This window comes from Triturus cristatus, chromosome 8 (assembly GCF_964204655.1).
Source record: "Triturus cristatus chromosome 8, aTriCri1.1, whole genome shotgun sequence".
In the NCBI taxonomy this organism is placed as follows: Eukaryota; Metazoa; Chordata; class Amphibia; order Caudata; family Salamandridae; genus Triturus; species Triturus cristatus.
Window position 1 is genome coordinate 12,166,267 of NC_140591.1, and position 21,709 is coordinate 12,187,975.

General features: G+C 46.6%; 1 protein-coding gene across 1 annotated transcript in view; it reads left to right on the plus strand.

Annotated features, from left to right (window-relative positions):
- The window catches only part of PLA1A (phospholipase A1 member A), a 307,295-nt gene that overhangs the window by 241,706 nt on the left and 43,880 nt on the right, over positions 1-21,709 (plus strand). Inside the window, exons 8-9 of the mRNA XM_085620724.1 lie at positions 1,057-1,146; positions 17,745-17,853. Of these exons, the coding sequence (XP_085476850.1) occupies positions 1,057-1,146; positions 17,745-17,853 (199 nt within the window). The remainder of the gene's footprint in view (positions 1-1,056; positions 1,147-17,744; positions 17,854-21,709) is intronic.

Genomic DNA, 21,709 nt, shown 5'->3' on the forward strand with positions numbered 1-21,709 from the left:
CTAGGTTGGAGGACCTCATGACGGCGGCAGATTTTTCTTCAGGTCCACTTTTAAATCATTATATTTAAACCCCATTGTTGACTCAGGGCACAAGTCCTAAAAAAAGAAGTGGGGGGACGCTGTCACCGGAAGTGACGTCACAACAGGAATCGCATGAAAAGAAGTGGGGGGACGCTGTCACCGGAAGTGACGTCACAACAGGAATCTCATGAGTATTCATATGCCTTTAGATGACGGGGCATTTCACAGCACTGCTACCCCTGGTCTGTTCCTCGATGTCCTTTGCAACCCCCCCTCCCCCCCACTCCCCCGAGGGGGTGCCCCAGTTGCACAACGAAGTGCTCACAAGATACAGAAGGACACACATTCCAAGCGTTAACCGCCAACGCCTGCTCGCTCCGCCTCCCAATCACTCCAGCCTGCACACACCACCGGTGCCTCTTAAAGTCTCCAATTACAAATATTAGGATATCTTTGGTAATTTACGGGAAACTTCCCTCCGACCCGGGCTCTCTGCTCACACAATGCTGTCCAGCTTTTGGGCAGGGGGGACGGCGTCCACCCGGAAAACCTGGTAAAAATAAGTGGGGGGACGCCGTCCACCCGCGTGGTACCCCGACTCGAGCCCTGTGTTGACTCTGCTTCTGTGGTGTGAAGACAGCTTTGCAGAAATATAATCTGAGCCTCCGGTCCTGACATAGTTTAAACAGTCTTCTTGCTGATGTATCAAGAACTTTCAATTTTAAGAAGGACACAGAGGTGAGAATTATCTTACCTTGATTGTGGGTAACCAATGTATTGGATCATTATTGATGTCAAAACATAGGCAATGATTTTGCAGTGCTATGTTACACTATTTGTGATAAGCGGTATCCTTCCTTCATATGTGCGTGCAGCATATCAAGCACCTTCTGTATTATGGCAGCACCCCAAAAGGCAGAGAACCCCCAAACAGACTGGAAATGGCTCTTGGGGTTGAGGATCCAGCCAGCACATCCCAAGAGACCAGCAGACTTGAATCTCTGTTCACATGCTGTCTCCTTCTCCTCTTTGTAGGACTGATGGAGAGAGGTGGCGTCCCAGTGGGAGAGCTCCGCAGCCAGGCCCAGGTGTTCCTGATGACCAGAACCACAGCACCATACTGCGGTAGGTGGTTATGAAGGGGCGGGGCAAGAACTTCATTGCTTCTACTGTTTAGAATCAAATTAATGCATAATATAGCAACTCACAATTCCTTTACATACATTAGCATATCATATGTAACAAAGGCTTTTCACTTACTTAATAATACATGAACTTGACACTCTGATAAGCATGTGTGACTAGAATCCCTGATTTGTGTCTCAGACAGAGTGCCCCTCGTTGTGCACTCCTCTGCTTCAGATAACCATCTTCTGCCTAACATTTTGTACTGTCCACCCCAGCTGCCCCATCTGTAGAATTTACAGTAGGTCTGCGGAGCCCAGAGATAGAACAGACTGACCTTAAACATGGCCCTCTGCCAGGGTGCCCACATTCTCTTGTACAGTAACTCTTGGGCAGTAACACGTTACAATGTCCGTTCTTTGAACTTTTCACGTGTAGCATGGCCTTTTTAATGTATCACTTTGCCACTAGTTTAAGGAAAACATATCATCCATTAAACGCCAGTGATAGGTGGCCGTGCACCCCCCTTTGTGAAGCATTAGTCTCAGGAATGCCCTCTTTCTGCCCCTCCTGGAGAATGCCTGTCCCATGTGCTCCCCCTTCTGCATTATGATGCAGTCTTCACCAACCCATTTCAGAAAATACCACTACCCCATTGACTTCCAAGGCTGCTTATTCTTAAGCGTAGTGTCGGACAATAATTTTAAAATTACCCGTTTTCTATTTGTTTTATGTTTATTTTGCTCATTCTTCCCTGATCTTAATTTGCCACTCTTACCTGCACGTTAAATTGGCCCCCCACCGCTGCTTAGCGGGTCATTCCCAGCGCGTTAGGTGCCCGTAATTGTATTTTAGGCGCCATCTTGGATAGGGGAGGCTGGTAGTTACTCTCGCGTCGCAGCGCTCCAGCTCGCAGGTGGTCCCTGATTAGAGCCCTATATATCCTCGCCATGCTGACGCGCAGCGTGGTCGCGCAGCGTGGTTGCCGTACTCCCGCCGGAGTCACGCCAGAGTCCAGCCCGTCTGCGCCCGTCCGCGCTAAGGACGGGCTGGATGGCTCAAGGATAGATCACATCGTTCGGGAGAATCCGAGGTTAGTATATACGAGGCAGGACTTTAATGTTTTAAAACCGCCCAAACTCCCTTGCCATCACGGGTATGTCCCAGAGGGATTTCCGACCTCTCCCACCTGTCTCTGCTTCGGCTCCCCTGTCCAGGGATCGACCCCATCAGTTGTTGTTCCGAGGCCTAAACTCGATTCTAAGGTGAGGAGCAACACGGGCTTCCTTGTAAATGCGAGGTCCTTAATTAAAAATAACCTAGCCTTTAAGGATTTCGTATTGACTAGAGTCCCGGACTGGGTCTTTATAACTGAAACCTGGGCTAAGGATTCCTCAGGTCCCGATCTTGTGGAGGCAGTCCCGGATGGCTATAATTTAGTGAGAATGGATAGAGTGGGTCGGATGGGGGGAGGGATTGGCATCCTTCACAGGGACCATTTGTCCTGCCATATTACTCCGTTAGACGATTTCCAGGAGTCCTTTCAGGCTCTCCAATTCTCTATTAATGGTGCATACGGAGTGCCGTTTAAGGGCCTTCTCATCTACAGACCCCTGGGACTAAAACTGATTTTTGCAGTCAAATGCTTAAGATCTTAGAGTCACATTTTGGCTGTGACCATTTCACTGTTTTGGGGGATGTAAACTTTCATTTGGAGAAGGTGGAATCGTCTGAAACCCAATCTCTTTTGGACACCTTCTCTGGGTGTGGGCTGATACAGTTAGTCAGAGGACCCACCCACACGGCTGGCCATACGCTCGATGGGGTATTCTCCAACGACACTCGGTTGGTCGCTGAATTGCCTTTTCCCCTCTCATGGTCCGACCACTATGTGATTCCCTTGGTCTTAACGACCTCCTTGCCCAGCAATAGGGGTAATAAGCCTAGTAAATTTGAACGGAGACGTAATTTAGAAAATCTTACTAATAACCTACTCGCTCCTAAACTTACAGGGCTATTGATTACCCCTGGGGAGGACGTAACCTCGGCAGTGGAGAGGCTGGAGAATGGTGTTACAATAGCCCTTGATGAACTTGCACCGGCCACCCTGTGTTATTCTGCCAGAAGAACTCCCTCGGCCCCCTGGTTCTCTGAATCACTAAGACTGCTTAGGCAGGGATTACGGAGACAGGAACGTCGTTGGCGGTCTAGTGGGGACTTGTGCGAGAGGGACAGACATAAAATTCTTTTGAAGACTTACAAGAAGGAGGTAATAAAAACCAAACAGGAATATTTCACTTCTCTTACCGCCTCCCTTTCTTCACCCAAAGACCTCTTCAAAATCGTGGACACGCTCATCTCATTAAAGATGCCAGATCCCGTGGTTAGCTCACAACAGCTATGTAATGATATTGCACAATTTTTTAACACCAAGATTGTGGATATTCATTCAGCATTGGAGCTACAAAAGGCGACTCTATCAACTTCCACAGTTTCTCTTATTACCTTGTTACCTCTATCTGAGGAGGTGTCCCATGGAAGTCTGTCCAGTTTTCCTTCCCTCTCCCTACTGGATCTTGAAGTTCTCCTGGCCAAGGTTAGGTCGGGGTCCCCCTTAGACCCCTGCCCTCTTAAACTTCTTAAACAGTGCAAGGACTGTCTTCTCCCACCCCTATTGGGTGTGATGAACGGGGCAATGAAGGAAGGGTCCTTCCCCTCTCAGTGGAAGAAAGCGGTGGTCAAACCTCTTTTAAAAAAATCCACACTTGACCCGGGTGTGCTTAAAAACTTTCGCCCCATTTCGTTGCTCCCAGCTCCCGCCAAGATGCTGGAAATTCATCTAAATAAGCATCTTGTCGACTTTTTGGAAACCCATGATAGGTTAGATCATTCGCAGCACGGTTTCAGGAGAGAACACTGCACCGAATCTGCCCTTACCATCGTGCTTGATACCATTCGCACCAGGGTCGACAAGGGACTGACCACTCTCCTCATCCTTTTGGATCTCTCGGCTGCGTTCGATACCCTGTCTCCCTCAGTTCTAACATCAAGGCTGAGAGAGATAGGGGTGGAAGGAACGGCACTTAGTTTGCTGGCATCCTTCCTGAATCAGAGGGAACAGAGAGTAAAGCTGGGGGAGTTTTTGTCTCCATCCCTTCCTGTGCATTGTGGGGTCCCTCAGGGGTCGGCATTAAGTCCGACCCTTTTTAACATCTATGTTACCCCACTTGCCAGGCTTATTAGATCTTTTGGGATGGAGGTAATCTCTTATGCCGACGATACACAGATTCTGCTGTCTTTTACCCAACCTGCTATCTTGGCTAGCTCTAATTTTAAAAACTGTATGAAGGCAGTCGCTCAATGGATGGTCTGTAATTCATTGAAGCTCAATGGAGAAAAGACAGAGATTCTGGTGTTCGGGGGAAAGGAGGATTTTTGGTCGGCTGATTGGTGGCCTTCCACTATGGGGGTGTGCCCTTCACCGACGACTCTGGCCAAAAACCTAGGTGTCCTGATCGATCCCCTCCTGAGGATGGATCTACAGGTAAAGAGGACCATCTCCACCTGCTGGGGCCTCATAAACACCCTACGGAGGATCAGGCACTATTTGTCTTTCCAGGCCAGGAAACAAATTGTCCTGGCACTGATAGGTTCCAGACTCGACTACTGTGATGCTCTTTACTTAGGCATTAACAATGGACTGGTAACCCGTCTCCAAATGGTGCAGAATGCCGCCGCTAGACTGGTTTTGGACCTGCCCAAACGGGCCTCAGCTCATACGGCAAGAAGGACCCTACACTGGCTTCCAATTGAGGCCAGGATATCCTTCAAGTCCCTGACCCTGATTTACAGAGCCCTGGCCACTAATCGGTCCCGAGGCGTGAAGGATCTGCTGGTCCCCTACACACCCTCTAGAACTCTCCGGTCGTCCAACAAGTTCTTGCTTTTAGTTCCCAGGATACGCAAAGCTAAGTGGGGAGGTAGAGCCTTTTCAACTCTTGCTCCTAAGCTGTGGAACACCCTGCCCTTGGAGATAAAATCTCTTCCCTCGGCGCTGGCTTTTAGGAAGGCTCTTAAGACATGGCTTTTCGCCAAGGCCTACGCTTAGACATGATCTGCCTTACTTTTGAACTGTTTTTTGGTTAGGCGCCTTGATGCCTTCGGGCTAAGTCACGCGTTTACAAGTTTCCTTTCATTCATTCATTCATTCATAGAACCATTTTGGGGTGTCCTTCCTTCACTTCACTACCACCATCACTTAGGGCTCTGCACCCCACCATTGATGCCATTTTCTGGAGTCAGCCCTACTTATCAAATATGCCATTTAGGTGGATAAAACATTATGTCCATGAGATCCAATTTTTGGGAAGGCCATCTATTGACTGTTGCAACGGCTCATTTGGAGAGTTTGTTTATTGCACAGCTGGGCGGCTGGACTTATAGGAACTTAGGGCAAGCCACAATATTTGGGATTCCGAGGTTGTGCCAGTCAGCTACACTTAAGTCACATGGTCACCATGGTCCAAAGGTCCTGTAGGAAATGTGCACAAGGATGCTCATCCATTGCCTGACTTCCATAAGCCAAGGATGCTCCTCCAATGCCTGACTTCCAGCAGCCAAGGATGCTCATCCAATGCCTGACTTCCAGCAGCCAAGGATGCTCATCTACTGCCTGACTTCCAGCAGCCAAGGATGCACATCCAATGCCTGACTTCCAGCAGCCAAGGATGCTCATCCAATGCCTGACTTCCAGCAGCCAAGGATGCTCATCCAATGCCTGACTTCCAGCAGCCAAGGATGCTCATCCAATGCCTGACTTCCAGCAGCCAAGGATGCTCATCCAATGCCTGACTTCCAGCAGCCAAGGATGCTCATCCAATGCCAGACTTCCAGCAGCCAAGGATGCTCAAACAATGCCTGACTTCCAGCAGCCAAGGATGCTCATCCAATGCCTGACTTCCAGCAGCCAAGGATGCTCATCCAATGCCTGACTTCCAGCATCCAAGGATGCTCACCCAATGCCTGACTTCCAGCAGCCAAGGATGCTCATCCAATGCCAGACTTTCAGCAGCTGAGGATGCTCAACCAATGCCTGACTTCCAGCAGTTTACTGCAGAATTGCTAGAAGTTCGAGTCTACAGATCTACCAAAGTCCAATGGGTTTCGATGGGAACGCAGTCAAAGTGCTCTGGGTCGTCCTCTATGGCCCCATAGTTCATGACCTTCAACAGGCATGCCTACACCCCGTCCCTAAAGTTTGCAATCCTACAATCCTTACACTGCTGCCCTAAAAGACTGGTGGGGGCTGAATCATGCATGCATACATGGGGTTGGATCAGCTATTGGGTGCATTATCCCAGTCTTCGCAGTGGGGTGCCCAGTGCAGACCGTGACATTGAACCCAATTACAGAAAACCCTACTCTCTCCTCAGTGCAGGTATGGCCTCTGGAAGGTCACTTCTGGACTAGGAAGAACAGATCAGTGGAAGGCGGAGTCATGGTTTGGAAATTCAGCCCTGTCTTTCACTGCCAGTGGACCTGAGCGAATTTTTTGAGAGGGGGGCAGAGACCCCACCCTGGGGGGCACAGCGTGGGACAGCACCTGCCTTTGTGGGGATGCCTAGGAGACTCCAAGGACCCCCCTTTGCCTCCTCCCAAGTGTTGATCCCTGAGGGAGCACTGAAACCTCCACTTCATATGTGATGCACAATCAGTGACCCTGTGTTGAAGGCCTGTTTCACCTGTGCCTAAATCTGTAAGAGGGCATGGGCACAAAGGTAAAGGCAGTTTTGGGGAAAAGAGCAAACATGAAACACCAATTAGTATGATCGAAAGAGGAGTTAAAAGCAGTTTCACTATCCGTCCACCTACGCTCCCTAAACATTCCCCTATCTTAGCAGATCCCCTTACAGTGGATACAAATACTGAACCTATTCCTTACCAGGCACACGTCTTTTCCAGTTTGGTTAGTTCATGCGTAATGTTTGTAATGTTAATTGGCCATTAAGATGGTTATCTGTTTCTGGAATATACATGCAACATTCCCTCGCATGAAGGACCTTGCAGACTCGGCCTTCCTTCGCAAGCAGCAAATCTAACACAAGGCGATTCTGCATGCTCATACCTCCCATAGCTAGCAACTCTGTATTAGTAACAGTTGGCGGTGAGTCTGTCTACTAAAGTTAGCAGCTTTCTAATCTAAACGTCATTTAATGCAGCTTCTACTGAGAGTATTAATGCTCTAAAGATATCGCTAAGGATCTGCTTATAGTTAAGGGGTGAGTTTAACTCGTTGGTGTGGTAGATTCTGGGAAGGGCTGAAGCTGCATAACAACTACCTACCCAATTATGCAGTAACTGGAAATAAACTGATTTACCACATACGTAATAGATACCCTTGATACTCATTCTAGCTTTCGTTAGTTAACTCCACTCACACTCACTCCAACCCACTATCTCAACAGCTTCATTCACATCTTGCTTCCTAATTTTACACAAAGTTCCCTTTTGAGTGACATCAATATTTAAACTTGGCGTGGATTCTTCAAACTTTCCTTTCCCTGTCCAATAACGTGCTCTGCATTAACCTTCTCTTCATCTAAGTCTTATCCTTTCATTCAGTTAATCCACATAAAACCTCTCACATTGGCTAATGTTCAAGTTGAATCATGGAAGCCTTGGTAAGTAGCACTCATGCTAACCGCGGGAATACATCATTTTATCACATACTCGCGCTGATCCCTTGATTTAAAAGCCTTAAAGAAATGATAAGCATGTTTAGTTGACCACAAATACAGATTTGCATCAGTTGCTATCGGTACATCTTCTAATGGTTTTTCGTAGTCACGATAGAACAATGTACTTTATGTTTTTAAGTAAAAACAGATTACAGAAAACAGCACATGAAAAAGAATAGGACAAAGGTAGATGGAAATACGCCATCCTCTACCTGCAAGATTTTCCAAATTTCAGCTAACATTTGAAAGTGGACGTTATAACTACAAATACTTTCAGGATGAGGAATGTGTGAACCCTTAACTTCCTGCACTGTCTGGCTAATGACAAGACTATCTGTTGTGTTTACAGGAATACGAGAAACACTTCCACCCAGTGAATGGTTATCTAACATCCACTCAACCACAGACACGGAAATGGCAAGTGCCAAAACTACAAGTAGAATTTTGCGGTGTCGCTGAGCCATGTTGGTTGAAATCAGACCAAGCAAATAAGTTGTTGTTGGACCAGTCATCCTTAGGGTGGTCTTCCCCCAAACGTTTTGCCTGCTTACCTCCTGTTTGAGCTGATTCGTTTAGTTGGCCTTAGGGCTCTGAGCACTTTACCACTGCTGACCAGTGCGAAAGAGCATGTGCATCTCCCCTAAACATAGTAACATTGGTGTATACACAATGGGCATATTACATATACTTGTAAGTCTCTTGTAAAGTGGTGTTCCATATACCCAGGGCCTGTAAATGTAATGCTACTGGTGGGTCTGCAGCACTGATTGTGCGACCTAGACAAGTAGCCTTTCAAACATGTCCCAGGCCTGCCACTGCAGGGCCTGTGTGTGCAGGTTACTGTCACTTTGACTAGGCTTTTAAAGCCCACTGACAAGCGTTAAACGCCCCTTTTATTATACAGACGTTACCCCCTAAGGTATGCCCTAGGCAGCCCACAGGGACAGGGTGCTGTGCAAGTAAAAGGTGGGACATGTACTTTTAAGTTTTGTATGTCCTGGTAGTGACAAGCATCCAAATTCATTTTTCACTACTGTGAGGCCTACTCCTCTCATAGGTTAATACTGGAAATTCCTTAATACACTTTGAAGCTGTAATTCTTGATTAGAGAAGAGTAGCTGTTTTATGTCTTATATCATTGCAATAGTAATGATACATCCTCGTTACTAGTAAAGTTGGATTTAACATTACTATTTTAGAAATGTCACTTTTATAAAGTGCCCTTTTCTCTGCTCTAACCGCTCTGCTTGCTTGCAGCCTGTCTCCAATACATGTCTGAGGAGGGTGACGGCTACACTATGTGCATTCCCTCTAGATACCTATAAACACACTTCATCGAGTGTGCTCTTTAGGTGACTGCGAACTCTCAGATTGGTCTTCCACTTCTTTGGATTCCTCAAAGACTTCAAACCTAGGTGGACTTGAGAAGTTAATAAGTGTTGGCTCCACTTCTTCCTAATCTAGTTTCACCCTCTTGGTATGCGTGGCATGTTTCCAGTTCGGCAGTACAGCATACTTGACAGCAGTGTTGCTGACCAGGATAACCTTGTGCAGGCCTCTCCAACGCTCTTCCAAACACGATTTACATATTTGCAATCGTTGAGGTTCAAGTTGTGACCTGGCAACTCTTGCCCAGCCGGAGTAGCGGCATCAACTTGATGAGAGGTAGAACGCACCACTCAGCCAATTTCTTGCAGTATTTGAGAACCCACATTCTGCTTCTGACAGATTGCACAATGTTGGCACAAATTCTCGCCATTGATCGGAAGAGCGGGTTATGCCAGAACTGTTTGAAAGTTGACAAAATCCCATCTCTCCCCACGTGTGGGTCCATGCATGCGTCTCACTATAGCAGGCAGCATAGAGTCGGGAAGGACCAGCTTTCCATCACTGGACACCCAAATGACACAAACATCTTTTACACATCCCATCTTTCCCCATCTGGGCTTTTCAATTTCAGGGACAGTATCTTGCAACTCCCTTAGCTCATTGAAAGTAAGTACCGTATTCAATAACATATAAGGCACAGTTTCTTCCTCAGTTCATCCATGTGAAAAATGCTGGGCTCAAACACAATATCGAGCGATCTCATCCACATAGGGGTTGCCTCTGGTAACAAAGTCATTGCCACTCTTTTGTGCAGTCTATATCACTACGGCATTTGTTTTTTTTGCTGGCAATTGAAGGGTTTCCAATAGAATGGAGATGTACAGCCTGTTCCCAATGGCGGAGCTGGCGGAAGTCATAAATCATCTCTGGGACCAGAACTGCCCAAAGTCCTGCACAACATCAAATCCCTACTGGCTGTCAGTACGAATGGTAACTCACCAGCCTTCGGATGTACAACAGGCTCTGTTAAGGGCAATTCATTCTGTTTCTTGTGCGGATGTTACGTGGCACAGGTGCGATGCTTCCACGACCCCACTTATGAACTATAAATCCCACATAACATAACACACAGAGTGTACACAGCGTATGCATCTCACAAGATACCGCTTCAGTCTCTCAGACAAGACCCTTCAACAAACTGGGCATGGTCAGATTCAGGGGAACATCCAATATGTTTGGCCTTATCTTTGTGCACAACTCAGTAATACTCATGCAGTAATGGTCAAACTCTCACTCTGGGGCTGGTAACAGAGAAGCATGGTTTTAGGTATTATATCTTCTAATAGAAACATTCTCAGCAGCCAAAATGATTCTCTCATAGCAGGTTAAGTGGCTGTTGGTTAAATGCTGCATGCGTGTCCGAGTCATGAGGATTGCGATTGAGGGTGGGACCATCCCAATGAGGGGGTAACCCATCACTTTTCCTTCAGTTTGCTGAATGCTAAGGCTTACGATGCTGCAAATTGAGACAACAGGCAATGCTGCAACTATAGGATCAAGAGAAACTGAGAAGTAACGTATGGGGCACTCATTCTCCCAAAGCGTCTGCGTCAACACAACGTACACCCATCTCGTTCATCGCAAAAGAGTACACACACTTTGGTGCAGTCGGGCATTCCACGAACGGGTGCGCTGCTAAGAAGACTTTTGACCTCCTGGAAGGCTTCCATGCTTTTGTCATCCTTTGGTACCTGGGTCATTGACATCAGTGTGCCTCAGCCTTATTAAAGACTTTGCCACAAAGGAACAGTTCGGGATCCACTGTCGGCAGTGGCCAACCATGCCCAAGACCATTCTCTGTGTGATCGGGAACTTCATTCTAAGACTGTTCATTTGTATGACACTCATCTGACTCCCTTCTTAATCCAGTGTCTGATATGACGACCTCCTGACAGTACTGCAACTTTTTAGGGGAACCTTGGGCCTGTTCTCCGCCACGTGGTTGAGCAATAGTGTCTTGCCTACAAGCTCTTTGTGCCATCGATGCAATAACTAGGTTATCGATGTACTGAAACTTGGTTGTGCTACATGGTAGTTGTAGAGTTTCTAGATTCTTTTAAAGTGTCTGATTGAAATAGGACAGACTCTGAATACCTCTGAGGTGCGCAATACCACTCAAGAGTCTTCTCTTGGTACGCAAAGAGAAACTGACTCTCTTGATAAAGAGGAACCAATAGGGATGCCTGACAAACGTCAATGTCATGAACCACTCCCCTTCTGGGAGAATTTGGAACAGGATCACAGTAGGGTCCGGTACCACAGGACAGCATGGAACAACAATTTGGGTGATTCAGAGATCTGCACTATTCTCCACTTTTTATTTACTTTAAGCAAAGCCATAATCGGAGAGTTACATGGACTTCTTATGACTTCCTTTAGAATGCCATGTCATATTCTCAATGACTGGGGTTATTCCTGAATTTACATCTAGGGTCAGATTTTAAGGATGTCTTTGACGGAATACTGTGTTAGGCCAAAGGGTTATCTTTAGGGGTTTGGCACCCATAAGTACCCCAGTCTCTCTCCTGGTGAAATCTCACACATCTTTTCTGACTGGCTCTCTCAAAACTACAGGTAAATATTCTTTAGTAATGACTGAATACAACCTCACTACAGGTTCCAGGGCCTGTCACTTAAATTCTGCGTCTGCTGCTTGGGTCTCTAAAGCAAATCCATCTTGTGTACAGTATATGACGCTGCTGAGTTTGCAGATGAGAACCCTTCCTAGCAAGTTCACAGGGCTTGAATCACACACGACAAACTAACACTGTTCTCTAATGTCTCCAATTGTTCCTAGAAGGGGGCAGTGACCTGATTTGTACGCTGCTGATTTGTAATACCAGCGACTTGAACTTCCTTTCCTTAGAAGGGTAGGTTCAGGACCTCATCTGTTCGACCAGTTGAGCAAGTCGCTCATGTGTCTTATCAGAAGGGTACAAGGTGTCAGTTGACCTCTCCATCTACATACGGGCCACTCTGATCCACTCCCAGGTCTGTGCCAAGTGCGCACTGCTCCTCCTCCAAGGGCACCTTCACTGGGACTATTCTGTGAAGCGCTCAAGCATTATGGGAATCGGGGCAGTCTGGGATGAGAGTGGGTTACGGGGAACTCTGTTGCTGGGTTGGAAATGGGGGTTCCCTCCCTGAATCTGTATAGGACCAGGGTAATTCAGCGGCATGCCTGACTCTGGGATTTTTTAGGTCTGCAAAGGGAGTCTGAGTACTGGGGGAAGCTCTCCCTACACTGTAAGGTTTGGAACTTGGGTATCGATCAGTACTCGATCAAGATTGTAGCGACATTCCCACTTCTGGTGCCCTGTCTTGTTAAAAATGTAACCTGGGGTAACCTTCTTTAAATCTCTTATACTGTTTCCAGACTCACCTCTTCGACTTCTTCCTATTCCCGGGGTGTTCCCTCCATATGCCATAGAGATTCCCTGCATGTTTATTCCTGTACTGGGTCAAAGTCACGTCCTTGGATGGACCGTTTAGGTCCTTTTTCACCTCCTTTCTGCGCCCACTGAATCTGGGTGATCACTAAACTGTTTTTTCAATCCCTTACGTTTAGCTTCTAGCATATCACTGCAACATTTTGCATACTTTAGGATCTTGTCAGGGGGTTTGTTTTGTCAGCAAAGGAGATCCTGAATGATCTGATTGCTAATTTTAGGTCACAGCTCTTGCATGAAGGAGGTGATAAAGCCTCCCATCTTATCTCCGAGCTGGTCATTTGGTCTGCTATGCTCTCCGAAAATCTGCATTATTCTTTCAAAGTATGCCCCCACAAATTCTTTGGGTTCTTGGGATGTTTGGAAGCTCTTTGGCCAATTCACCTCCTTTTGGCAGGCCTTAGTCTTTAGGTGGTTAATGACTGCATTGTATTTAGTCTTAACCAAAGGCAAAGGTGCATTTGTACCTGTTACCCTAGGGGGGTTCCTGTTTCGCCAATTCCACTGCTCTCTTGCATTCCACCCGTAGGTCCTTTGGGACCGACACTTTAAACAACACATCCAAATCCTCCCATAAAATCTTTGAAATGGTAACTATCTGCTATATCGGTGTGTACCACTTTTCAGGATTCTCCCTGAGCCTGGGAAGAGAATTTGTGAAATGGAAGACATCTGTCCAAGACCTCCGACATGCACAAATATGCCTCCTTTAATTCCCTTAAAGGGTATTCCTTTACTAGCTCCCCAGCAATGTCTCTCTTGTCCTCCTTGGTGACTTCCTTTTTCCGTTTTACCTTGACTCGCTCCTTCTTGGACCACTCTGGTCTCCCCAATTAACTCCCTCACATTCATTCTTAGCCCTCTCGGCTTCAACAGCTTCAATTCCTTGTCACCCATCATCGTTCTGACATTTATTTTTTGTTGCATCGTCTTGTCTTGCATAAGATCAAATCCACATTTCTCCCCCTCTCTCCCCGTCTTCGCGTATGCCTCTCGTGCCACTCTTGTGTCTTTCTTGCTCATGTAAAGTAACTTGCTCTCATTGTAGTGTCTTAGGAAGTCTAACTCTACATTACCCTTAATGAGTTCATCAATTTCGGCATTCAGTTCGGCGGCATTTAGTCTTCGCCACGAGAGTTGTCAAAGCCTCTCCCTGGGGTGGGCTTCAAACTATTGTGTTGAACACCCCTGTGAGGTGCTGAGGGACACTCAGAAGGGTCGGAGTCTGGGACGTTTTAACAGCGGTCGGAATAGGGGAAACATTTGGTATCACCGATAAGTGTGCGGTGCCCATTGCCACGGGGTTCAAGGTCTGAGCAGGGGGTGGAACAGCGGTCCCTAAGTAACTTGGTGGCACGCTTACTTCTGGAGTGGCCACAGTATTTGTTTTGGTTTCAACCGTTTGCCCTGTAGCACTTAATGTGGTTGTTGCATTATGTGGGGTTGGTCTTATTCTAAGGAGCTCATCTATGAAGGCATCTTCCTCCTCGCTCTGTACTTCTGCCTCGTCCTTAGATTTATTTTTCTCCTCTATCTCCTCGCCCTCTATCAGCGGATAAGATCCAATTGTCTCCATCACTTCTTTTGCCTCTCATCGTCCTGAGAATGTATCCACAAATAAGCCTTACTATGTATTTTTAATGCAAACTTCTTCCTTTTTTTGCTCTTTCGCAACTTGTTCCTAAAGGTTCAGGGCCTGAAACGGTGTTGCTCTAGGCTGAAGTCTCATATCATACACTCTCCATCTTAAATTTTCAAATCTGGGAATGTGACACGTCCTACTCAATGGGAATTGTAATTCTCTATTTTTGGGCATATGTTCGTGTCATTGGATAAACTGAATGCACATGTGTAGCCCTTTCTTTGTCGCCATTTCCCTAGCAGGGTACCTTCTGGTGGGAATTTCTCTTTCTTATAGACATCTTTCTCTCTTTTTGAAAAAGGATTTTGTAGTGATTACACCAGACAGGTATGTGTAAGAGCACGTACTTTATTGATTGTTCGTCTCCACAGCTTCCAGGAACTGACAAACACCTGGGATTCAAACCATAGCAATCCATTGTCATGACAGTGACATCATTAGAATAACAGAATGGATGAACAGCACGCTAATGAGAAACTACTGCAGAGTTCCCATTCTGACAGTGTTTTCAGTCACTCCTTGTCCCAATCTCACACACTCTCTGTACAATTGTGTTCACGATCTGCCTACCAATACCAGCTTTGGTCAGAGGTCACCCTGTCGCAGCACGGCTTCAGAGTTCACCAGCCAATCCGTGTGCGGTACCAAATTGCATAGGCAACTGTATACTGCCAGCTGTCCTGAATTCTTTTCGCCATAATTAACGTTCTGCCTGCTTCGCCTAATCAGAAAGCTCTACATTACCAAGAAGACTACTTAGTTTCACACACCAGCAGATTCTCGACCTGCGGGAGTCACTGTACCGGGTGTGCTCACTCCTGTGCACCAAGGAATGAACTACCACTGGACTCGATTAATGCACTCACACAATAGAAAGGTTACATCCCTATCTTAGTGTAACTGAGAACACCTCACAGTAAACCTTGCGTTAGCAGACAATTCAAATAAATCAAAAATCTAAACATTTCATCAGAATTACAACTGCCATCACCACACGTCAAAGAACTAGTCCCACATAGTAATTAAATTCAATGTCCTCCAACTACATTCCGCCACAACACACCTACTACAAATCCCAACATGCACTTCCTCAAGGCTCACTTTTCATTCACCCGTCCATGCGCACAGGTCTCTATTGATACTCATGTCGTCTTTCTCTGGGTAACCGCTATCTCATTCTCAGGAACTATGATCGGGTTGGGGCAGGGTCAATTTGAATCAATGAGGGAAACTGTCTGAACCACGAAGGTGTAGTAATCGGTTCTACAGCTAAACGGGTTAAGTTATTGCTGACTGGATCCAGTCAGAACCATCAGCTCTGCTACCAAATCTGTCGGCGTGCAAATCTGTTTCACCTTAACGTACCCAGAGCATGCCAACGGCTCGGGCCAGGAGTGGTGTATTCCTTTTGTGGACTTCAGTTCTCCTCAATGGGACCTGTCTCTAGTCCATGCAAGTTTCAGTCATTTAATAAGACTGTGATATTCTCAGTAAGAATGACAGACACCAGCCACATTGTTTAAACATTTATATAAGAATAATTACAGTACAATACATGAAATATGTCATCAGTAAAGTCAGCATCAAAGCATACAGATCATGGGTACAAAGAACTCAGTGAAGTCCAATAGTAAATCCAGCATAGATTCACCTTCGAAGAGTGGGGAAATGGGGGCTCTGCTAGACCGAGGAAAAGCTGGTCAGTTCATAGGACTTTAGACAAAGGATCTCACACATTACTAAACAAGTACATGGTTCCCGGGATATGCACGATGAGGAACAGGCAACAGGAAACATTTTCCTATACAATACATTTGAGGATTCTTTCCTAATTCTATCATTGGATTCAGAGGTCCCAGAGTTTATTCAGGTGACATGAATTGTAACAGTGTATACAACGCAGTCTGGGACAGCCGGGGTGTGCTTGGTTAGGTACACCTTGGTCAGAAAGACTGGGAAAGCTCCAGGCTTGTCATGCAAAGCTCACAACTCTTTATTAGAGTAAAAGTAACAACAACAACATCAATAATCACATGGCGCATTGCAAAGTCATTTAAAAATGGAAGACCGCACAAATTTGGTTATGTTAGCACAACCTCAATTTCAAACACATCAGAAGCTTAAGAAATAGTAAAACTGAAGTAAGAAGATTGGACTTGCTTGCTTCGATCCCAGGTTACCCAGAGTGGCTCCAAGGGTCAGCTGGCTGACCTCCCTCATGAGTTAAAGGGACAAAAAAAGCTTCTAGAGATCTCTTTACAACTGCCCAGCTGCCCAGCTGCCCAGCTGCAGCTGGACGTGCTTGAGCACAGTTGCTGCCTTCTGCTGGAATGAGCCCTGATTCCCAAGAGACGCCCCTTTCCCTCAGTACAATGCAACCAGATAACTGCACGTGGGGCTTTCAGCTTCTTGGCTCTATTTTCACTAGACACTTTTAAATTCAGTATCTCTGGATCGGCTGATTGGATTTTTGTCAGTTTGGTATCATTTTATTCATTAATGTGTACTCTATTTTTCTGGATTGGTTTGGGATGTTTCTTGTGCTGTGTTTGTGCTTCATTGCTGTTTGTGTGCTGCATGAATACTTGACACGTTGCCTCTAAGCTAAGCTTGACTGCTTCTGTTCCAAGCTACCAGAAGGTTAAGCATACAGTTAAATTAGTGACTTTTGTGGTTCACCCCGACAAGGATTGTGTTTGTTGCTTGAGTGGGGCTTTATACATTTAGGCACCAAGGGAATTGCATCTTAATGTTGTCCAAAACACCCCCTCCCCTTATAGCCACATCACTGGCTTCCTGCTATTTCCCCACCCATACCACAGGGTCATAGCTGGAGTCCTGTCGTTCCAAACCACCCAGCCCTGGCACCCGGCCATAACTTATATGTTTAAACAGGGGGCTCAGTGCTATGTACAGGAGAAAGAAACTGTCTTCATTAAAGGTGCTTCAAATATTATACACAACTGTTTTTATGTAACCTGGCCAGCGGATGTTTAATTGTAAAACACCAGTTAGACGTGTTCGATAACATTCCAAACATACATTATGGACTCCGTTCTGGCCGCCCTGATGGGATAGTCCTCTAGGATGTGGTGATACAGAGGCAGTCAGAGGGTCTTATGAACATGGTCGGGTTCAGTCCTCCTAGGGGGCTCTCATTGAGTAATATGCAGAGAAGTGGTTTGCATTAGGATCTGGGTTAGACATAAGAGCCCTTGATGTCGCTGTGTCAGGGCTGGGGCGGCTGCAGGACACACGAGGACATCCTCTCAGGGAGCAGACGTAGAGTTCACTGAGGAAGCCCTGAACCCATGGACCCTGGAGAAGGGAAGGTTTGTGTCATTGTCCTTGTGCCTGACTGTGTCTCTTTCCTCCTGACAGTGTTTCACAGTGTGGTGGACGTTCATCTGCACAGTCCCAGGAGCACCAGCACCACCATCGAAGTTTTTTTCATAGGCGAGAACAGCAGATCAGCCATACAGGTCAAAATGTAAGTTTCAACAGTAGATCCACACGTCTCCTTCTTTGAAATGCACCTGTCCGCAAACTTCCTAACACATCCTCCCCCCGACTCTATCCTAGAGCTGCCCCATTATGCACTGGGCCATACTTCACCTCTGCCACTCTGCCAAACAGCTGTTCTGTACAAACACATGCATGATCCCTCTGCGTCTCTGCCCAGTGGCCCTCCTTTTACCTTCCTGTACTCCTTTCTTTCCTCCTTTTTTGCTCTCCATCTTTATCAGCCCAACTCTTTGTGTGTCTCCATCCTACATCCTCTGCCAGCAGCACCCACACTTCTTCATCAGTCCTTGATTTCCATCCTGTGGGAGCCCTTCCCTGTCCTGTACCTCTCTGCGTATCATCTGTCTGTACCCCTGCCCCACTGTACACTGTGAAATAAGACTTGTTGCATCCACCCAGGGTGGCACCCCTTAGACCCTTGTGTTACCCCAGCAGAGTGATGGCTCAGTCTTTAAGGCCCAGCTACAAGAACGTCTGGAGAAGGCGTGATGACTCAAGCCGCTGGATGAAGTATTGACAGGGAGGGTCAGGTGCATGAAGACAATTGATACAGGATAATCTATCAATGGAGAGGCAGAATCTAAATAAACATCATCTCCACAGCTTTATTCAGGAAATGAGCCTGAATTCCCTTTACTAACACGACCTTAACACCCCACTGCAGCCCCCAGCTGTCAATATGTGTATAGGGCGCTTGTAAAGTGTATGTTGAGGCTAGTCCCTCCCACTGAATATATATGATACTATGAAGGGTTTATCCCTCTAAACACAGACCTAGGACCGGATTTAGAGCGTGCTGGGACTACCGTCGTCCTGCCTCGGCGGCGGTTCCAAGTACTCCGTCAAGCTGACGGCGGTCCACCCTCCTGCCATATTTAGATGTTGCAGCAAGAGACTAGTTCCCACTGCCGCCGCCACGGTCTTCTGAGCTGGCTAACGGGGCTCTGTTGCAGTCAGGGGTTGCACCGAACCGATTTAGATGTTCCCGGTGTGCTGGCGGTGTCCTGGCAGCAGAGTCCTGGTGGTGTGGAGACAGCTAAGTACTACTTACCATTTTCCGATTGCACATATATGTTGTGAATCTGTCAATATGTATACGTAGGTAATGTCTAATGCCATTTGTTATACATACTGCATTGCACACCAACAACATGCGCACACTATTCTAAATACACCCACAGACACCACAAGCAAAACACCCACAACCACCACCAGAAGAAAAAAAAAATTGTGTCAATACAGGTGTGTACATTGTGCCACAATAAGTTGTAAGATAAACAATTGTGCATGACACACACACAACATTGCATGTAAGAGCAATGTAAAAATATGCCAGGCAAAAGCTGATGTTATCGTGCAATTCATAGTGAAACAAGTGATACAGAAGCCTACCTTTGAATCTGGCGACAACGGGGCTGAGTGTGGTGGTCAAGTAGTAGCAGCGAAGAAGGACTTGGAGAATGGGGTTCAAGACTGAATCTAAAGTAGGAACCCGAAAAAAGATATGTTTTCACATCTTTTTTTCCGTGTACGCCAACCCAAGTTTGAAAGTTTCCCCGTCACAGTTGCCTCGACGGAAAGGCACATTGTAATCTGGACAGCGGTATTCTTGGTGGGACTCCCTCAGAACAGACATTTCTGCCTCAAAAATAGCCGTAAATTCTATTCTACCCCAAGACTGCATGTAGCGAGCAACAGCTTTTTATTCACATTCCGTTACATTTCTTAGCACAAAATACATCCTTGCGTCCATTTTGGGCGTGAGGGGGGATTTTTGTACTAAGAAATACCACTAAACGCAGAATTACTCTTCTTGCATAATTCAAGTGTATTTTATCAGACACTTTAGGTAACAACCCTAGTGGAGATGCTCATCTGTCACTCCTCCACCTGAGGAGCGACACCAAGTAGACTCCTCCAAGTGCACCCAGTAGTTTGGAGTTGTCCTGTGAGCTCCTCCTCCTACTCCACGCATTTAGGCAGCCCCTGCACTCCAAAGTGTGTGCCGCTCTTCTAGGTCTTCTGATGGTGGCGAGGGGCTTAGTCTGGGAGAACAGTGTCTCAGCAGGGAAGTTCTTTTGTTTTATTGTGTGATGCTAGGTATATTTGTTAAGCGCTTGTATACCACCGGAGTGTCTTGGTGCCATAGACGTTCCAGAATACCCAGAAACAGAAATCAGGGGACAGAGAAATCACCTCAATGATTGATATTCCTAGAATTCCTGTAGGAACCATCATGTGACTACATAAGGAAAGATTTACTAGACGGAGGGACTGATTTGGCAGTCACTGTTCACATCTGTTGTCTGTGGTCACTGGGTGTGGTAGGATGTGGTCCATCGGCTAGACTGCCGACTTTGGTGCTGGAAACCAGGGTTCGAGCCTCGGGGTCGCGTCCACATCCTGTGATTCTGGGCAAATCACTTAATCTCTCCGTGCCTGAACATGTCATGTAAATACGGTGCTCATGTAAAGCGCTCCAATACCTTTGGGTCGAGTTCGCGGTATATAAATACACAAAAAAAGAGCAGGAGTAACCCGTCCACGTTAGCTGTGCCCTTGTAAAGTTGGTAGGGGGATAGGATCTGTGGGAATCCAGTCTCTTGCCCGCTGAACGCGGATATCCCTGACCGAGAAAGCCTGGTGTGACTGACGGGTGTGTACTTTTTGTGTAGGTAGCCTGTTCTATATGGGAGTGTTGATCGGTTTGACCCTACAGTTCAGTGGTTAATTTGTAAAACAGTAAGTGCCAGGACCTCATCAGTAGGACGCAGCAGCTTGAACCATCCATCCCCCCTGCCAGCGCTGCCAATGATAGTACAACACAACTAATACAGACACACACGCCTACAAGTGTGACAATTCAGACCACCTAAGGACCCAGGAGCCATAAGAGTGGCTTGGGTGGCAGCTATTAGTGATTGTTCATGCATATTAAATTAACAGCTGTTGTTGTGCTCAACCCCAAATTTTCCAGACAGCGTCACCAGGTGGCAGACTGTCACAAGCGCCGGTGCTAAAAATTAAGGGCCAATGTCGCGCACCGGAAACCACGGGCTCAAACTAAACAATGCTACAGTTCCCTGTGCTTGCTGGTCTAGATGTGTGCAGCGAGCTCTTCATCAACTCATGAGTGGAAGTCAGGTTAGTGATTCACCAACCAGGGTCATGGCCAGAGCAAGGCAGGACACTGGAGTGGAGGAGCGGGCGTCCATTAATGCCATTACTACCACCCCTCACCGCACTGGTCTCTCGCTGACCACTAAACAGGGGCACTAGTGCATTATTGGAGTGAGATGTTTTCGCTAGGTAAAGAGGGCTGAGTGGGTTTCGGGTTTTGAAATGTTCTGCCTGTGATGAAGATAACACCGAGCAATGGACGTCTGCTCTGCACAACCTTCCTGTGAGGTCATCGGACACCCAACCTCCAAGAGAGGTTCCCTTAAACTTGAGCAGCAATTATAATTTAACCCACGGAGAGTAAACACAGACAATAGTTCTCTCGAAGAATAATATATTTTAAATCCCAACACAAGTAAAAGTCACACAATAATGAATACTAGATCAGGTCACCACACATGGGAGTAATCAGCCCCAACACGGGCGGCCCACCTCGCAAAGCACATGTGGAAGCCAAGACAGCCATGGCCCGGTACTAGCAGAGAGCGCAGACAAGAAACTTACAATTCCATATGACATATCATGTATGTCACTGGGGTGGTCTGTTGTACTCTCGGTTTACGTATCATACTTGTCACTAGGAATGTGTGTTGTACCCCCATATTGACTAGGCTGGCATGTGTCCTAGGGTGAAGTATTCT